At 40.5% G+C, this 5,928-nt stretch overlaps 1 protein-coding gene across 1 annotated transcript; it reads left to right on the forward strand.

Annotated features, from left to right (window-relative positions):
* The first annotated feature begins 239 nt into the window (after window positions 1-239).
* Window positions 240-4,155, forward strand: LOC117477160 (zinc-binding protein A33-like). Its single transcript, XM_034123788.1, has 2 exons — window positions 240-372; window positions 2,020-4,155. Exons 1-2 carry the CDS (start codon window positions 351-353, stop codon window positions 3,420-3,422), a joined length of 1,425 nt encoding a protein of 474 aa, XP_033979679.1. The 5' UTR covers window positions 240-350; the 3' UTR covers window positions 3,423-4,155.
* The last annotated feature ends 1,773 nt before the right edge of the window (window positions 4,156-5,928 follow it).

Raw genomic sequence — 5,928 nt, forward strand, 5'->3', positions numbered from 1 at the left:
GTACCCGTGTTTCTGCCGATGGAGGTCTTCTCCTCTCGCTTTTGCTTGATATCTGCTACGAGGATCTGACACGGGTATGTCGGCAGCATGAACACCTGAAATCACAACTGACTGCAGGAGAGAGGAGAACCATTTTAAAGTGTGGCTGCAGCACGATGATTGGCTGCTGAGATTGAGGTGAATGTAATAGGTTAGCAGGAAGCCCGTGATGAGCTGATTATAAGCAGCTGCGGGGTGGATGTATACCAGTCTTCCTGAAAGAACTTACGCTGAGCTTCATTAGTTTCATAGCGCTTCAAGTGGGTGTTGATATGGGAAAAGGACACTTCCTGGACACAAATAGCATGTGAATGTTACTAGCTCTGCACGCAGGTAAAGATTCAACATACTTAAATGTGTTTTGAAAGAGCATGGGTATTGTACATGGATATGGGTGTCTCTGACCAACATGGCTGTGTTTTAAACTTTTAAATAGTGCTTCAGTAATTGGTACCTTGTAGATTGAGTCTCAGTACACTGTTTGCATCTCCACATTCAAAACCTAGAGAAAAAGAGAAATGTGTTAATGATCCAAATTGATTGTAAATAACTATTAACATAACTCAGGGTGTGAGATGCAGGATATAGCAACCCATTACTGGATCTTAAGCAGCGGTGGAAAAAGTACTCTGATCCTGTACTAAAATAAAAGTATAAATACTATAGTCCCAAATTCAAAATAATACTTAAAGGTAGGGTAGGTAAGTTTGAGAAACCGGCTCGAGATACACTTTTTGTTATATTCCATGGAATGCTCTTAACATCCCGATAGCAATGAATATCTTAAATGCTTTGACAACAAATCCATTAAAACAATTTCATCTGTGGAAGCCGTAGTACTGTAAAAAGCACGACCAATCATTTTAGCCGGCCCGGCTAAAATAACTGGATGGCCTACCTGCCTGTCAGCCTTCCATCGGGGCACACACTTATCTCGTGCCCTCATTGGTCATGTGCGCTTTTCGTGTGTTGGAGGAGGGGCTCTGTAAGGAAGTGGCAGATTTTCTCCGGTTGTGTATTTTCAAATTCTAGCGATCTCGAGCCGGTTTCCCAAACTTGCCTACCCTACCTTTAAGGTAAAGTATCAAAAGAAAAAGTATTTTGTGCAGAATGCCTTTTGTAAAAGGGTTGCATCATTGTAGAATAAAAATGAATGTTCTTATAATGAAAAAAATACGTACAAGATTTGTTAATGTTGTGATTTGTTAATATAGAGCACATTTTTGGAAAGAACTGAGTAAATGTATATGAATATAAACACATTATCTAAAAAGCTAACTACAAGTGTCAAATAAATGTAGTGTGGTAAAAGTACAATATTTCCCACTGAAATGTAATTGAGTAGAAGTACAGAGTAGCAGCAAATGGAAATACTCAAGTATATTTCTGTGGTAGGCCTACTTGTACTTTACTTAAAGGTGGGGTAGGTAAGTTTGAGAAACCGGCTCGAGATACACTTTTTGTTATATTCCATGGAATGCTCATCCCGATAGCAATGAATATCTGAAGTGCATTGACAAAAAATCCATAAAAAAATGTCATCTGTGGAAGCCGTAGTACTGTAAAAAGTACGACCAATCATTTTAGCCGGCCCGGCTAAAATAACTGGATGGCCTACCTGCCTGTCAGCCTTCCATCTGTGCACAAACTTATCTCGTGCCCTCATTGGTCATGTTCGTGTGTGTTGGAGGAGGGGCTCTGTAAGGAAGTGGCAGATTTTCTCCGGTTGTGTATTTTCAAATTCTAGCGATCTCGAGCCGGTTTCTCAAACTTACCTACCCCACCTTTAAGTGCAGTAATTGATGAAATGTAGTTAGTTACACTCCACCACTGATCTTAAACACGGCATGCGCTTCGAGCTGAAGCCAACTTAGAACATTGTTTGTTTTAACACAAACAATGACACTCAAAGTGAATTTCAGTGAAGAGGAGGGGGAGGGGAGCCATGACTGACTGTACTTCCTGTCTGCTGTGTTTCAGCTTCACTCAGAGACAACATGGCTTCCAGATCAGAGGAAGATCTCTGCTGTCCGGTCTGTCAGGAAGTCTTTAGAGATCCTGTTATTCTGTCCTGTAGCCACAGCTTCTGTAAAGCCTGTCTGCAGACCTGGTGGAGAGAGAAACCAACACGAGAGTGTCCAGTCTGTAACAGAAGATCTTCAAGAGGAGAACCTCCCTGTAACCTGGCTTTAAAGAACCTGAGTGAGACCTTCTTACAGGAGAGAGATCCAAGACCTCCAGAGGCTCTCTGCAGTCTGCACTCTGAGAAACTCCGACTCTTCTGTCTGGACCATCAGCAGCCAGTGTGTCTCGTCTGCAGAGATTCAGAGAAACACAGCGACCACAGATTCAGACCCATGGATGAAGCTGCTCAGGATCTCAAAGAGGAGCTCCAGAAATCTCTGCAGCCCTTCAAGAAGAAACTGAAGCTCTTTGATGAAGTTAAAGTGAAATTTGATCAAACAGCAGGACACATGAAGGTCCAGGCTCAACGCACAGAGATGCAGATTAAGGAGCAGTTTAAGAAGCTTCACCAATTTCTAGAAGAGGAAGAGGAGGCCAGGATGGCTGCACTGAGGGAGGAAGATGAGCAGAAGAGGAGGATGATGGAGGAGAAGATGGAGGCTGTGAGCAGAGAGATAGCAGCTCTTTCACACACAGTCAGAGCCACAGAGAAGGAGCTGAGAGCTGAAGACGTCTCCTTCCTGCTCAACTACAAGGCTGCAGTGGAGAGGCTGCAGCGCCCCCTGCTGGAGGTTCCACAGCTGCCCTCGGGAGCTCTGATAGACCAGGCCAAACACCTGGGCAACCTCAGCTTCAACATCTGGAGCAAGATGAAGGACATGGTATCCTACTCTCCTCTCATCCTGGACCCAAACACTGCTCATCCATTCCTCATCCTGTCTGAAGATCTGACCGGAGTGAGGGAAGGAGGAGAGAGACAGGAACTTTCGGATAACCCAGAGAGGTTTGATGATTACGCCTCTGTCCTGGGATCTGAGGGCTTTAACTCAGGGACTCACAGCTGGGATGTCCAGGTTACTGACAGTACAGACTGTTCACTGGGTGTGTTAGCAGAGTCTGTCCAGAGGAAGGGAGTCCTAAAGTCTGGATCATGGGTAATAGGGTTCTATAAAGGTAAATACTTAGCATGGTCACCACCAGATCCACCCACTCCTCTCAGCCTGCAGAAGAAGTTCCAGAGGGTCAGAGTGGATCTGGACTGGAACAGAGGAGAGTTGTCGTTTTCTGATCTTGACACTAACGCACACATACACACCTTCACACACACCTTCACTGAGAGGATGTTTCCATACATTAACTCTGGGTGTGAGGCGAAGATATTACCACTGAAGGTGTGTGTGACCAAACAACAGAACTGATGGTCTTTAGACTGAAGCTGGTGATTAGTTACGAAAAAGACACACGGCTAATGACAACAAAGATATAATTAACCTTCAACTATAACGAAAATGCAAATTTGTATATATCTATAAATAGAAAGCAACAACATGCAATGTCAGCGATGTCTATTAAGATATCAAAAATGTAAGAATTGTAAACAGGAATGCAAACGTGCTGGAGTAAAAATGTAATGGTTAATTTCAGTTTTACATGTGAACATTTTTGAGATCTGACCAAAAGTAAAAATGATGAGATTTCAGTCAGAATTCTGAGAAACAAAAAAGTCAGTTCTGAAATTTAAAGTCAGACTTCTGAGATTTAAGTGAGAACTTGGAGAAAAAAAGTAAATGTTCTGAGATGCCGCTGCAAACAGCTGTCATCTGATTGGTTGCGCGTCGTAATTTCAGCGTTAAACGAGGTCAGAGTTCAAATCATTTTAACTGAGCAAAGTGCTCCGCCGCAATCTTGAGCGATGCGCGTCGTTGAGGTTAGTGCTTCAGAAACACAACGTCAGCACAGAGTGTTTGTTTGTAATCTGTGAATGCAGCTTGAAGATATAAACTTGTAAAACGCCAATTGGTTGGATTTACTTTTAAAGTAAAGTGTCTACCTACATGTGTCTACCTACATGTATCAATCATCTAGCCTGACACATATTGAATGTTTGCAAATGTAAAATAAGAAATGAATTAAAATGAACATGTATATACATATTTGGTCAGGTGTACATATTATTTACATGTGTGAAAACGGTGTGTATTTTAGGTCCAGTGTCACATTGATTTAGTTTGTATAAAAACTCTGGTTTGTGTCGGGGTACCAACTATATACCTGGTAACAGAGTATTCCTACACTCTGGTACTTCTACTTTTACTCAAGTACAAGATCCGAGTACTTCTACTTTTACTGAAGTACAAGACCTGAGTACTTCTACTTTTACTCAAGTACAAGATCTGAGTACTTCTACTTTTACTCAAGTACAAGACCTGAGTACTTCTACTTTTACTCAAGTATAAGACCTGAGTACTTCTACTTTTACTGAATTACAAGATCTGAATACTTCTACTTTTACTCAAGTATAAGATCTGAGTACTTCTCCCACCTCTGCCAAAAACAAATTCCTCATGTAGTTTTCAATAAACCTGATTCTGATAATAGTATATTTATTTTGTAAAGCATTGCTCTCATTGCCTTGTTTCTTTTGCTGCAACGCAAACATTTCCCCAACTGGGAACAATAAAGTATGTATATATATACATATATATGTATATATATATGTATATATGTATGTATATATATACATATATATGTATATATATATGTATATATGTATGTATATATATAATGTGTATGTATATATATAATGTGTATGTATATATATATATATATATGTGTATATATGTATATATATATATATATGTGTATATATGTATATGTGCTTATATGGTTATATGGTTATATGGTTATGAATGTTAAGTAAACCCACAGGAAGCGACATGCGCTCATCTTGACTGAGAAAAGAAGACGCAGCTGCTTTGAGGAAGGAAGTACATCCAACATTTCTCGAGGCAGCCAGTCGAGACTTAGGCTGCGTTTCACTTCTCTTATTTTTCATTTCCTCGGTCTCGGTCTCACCGGAAGTTGATTTGTCTGCGCCATCTTGAGTAGCGTCCCAATGGCCTTATTTTTGCCGGAGGACCGAGGATCGAGGAGCGATAATGGAGGAGCTATAATCGAGGAACCACCAGACCATCCTTCGATGAAATCCTCAGATACTCTCCCCGCCCCCTTACTGTGTATCGCTCACTGATTGGACGATGCAGCGCATGCACTGATCTAATGCTTCTTGACATGAGAGCAGTTTCCCAGCGGAGTGAAGAAAACACATGAAACTCACGGGACTCACTCCTCAGTTCATACTGTGTTTTGTTTCAATGAATGCATCATTCAGTTACAAATATGTGATATATCTGAACAACAAAGTGGACAAAAATCATTTCATTCATTTATTGGAAACATTTTCGTGATCGCTTTTTTCGTTTTACATTTTCATTTATTGTCATTTCCATTCAGTCAGTCATTAAGTGCTATTTAACATATTAATTTGCTACATATCCACACAAACAAACAAAGTGTGCAATCCAATGAATGTTAATCTAACTGGGTTTTGATAGATAACATATCTCTTTTTCTTCTCTCAATTCTTTTATTTATATTGTGCACTCTAATCAATATTAATGAAACTAATATTCGTTTATACATTTTAAGAATGGCGTTTATCTTTTTTGAGAATTAGTTCTTATTTGATTTTATTTATTTGGGTCTACAACAGATGATACAAATGTTTGTGTCAGTAAATGTGTACTAACAGAGGCGAGGGTGTTTGTGAAAATAACGGGGACAGAGCTGGCTGCTGTCAGACGATCAGCTGTGCGGCGTCATCACAAACGGACGTCGCTTCACGTGACGCTCCGGAGGAAAGGA

Source organism: Trematomus bernacchii, unplaced genomic scaffold (assembly GCF_902827165.1).
Source record: "Trematomus bernacchii unplaced genomic scaffold, fTreBer1.1, whole genome shotgun sequence".
Taxonomy (NCBI): domain Eukaryota; kingdom Metazoa; phylum Chordata; class Actinopteri; order Perciformes; family Nototheniidae; genus Trematomus; species Trematomus bernacchii.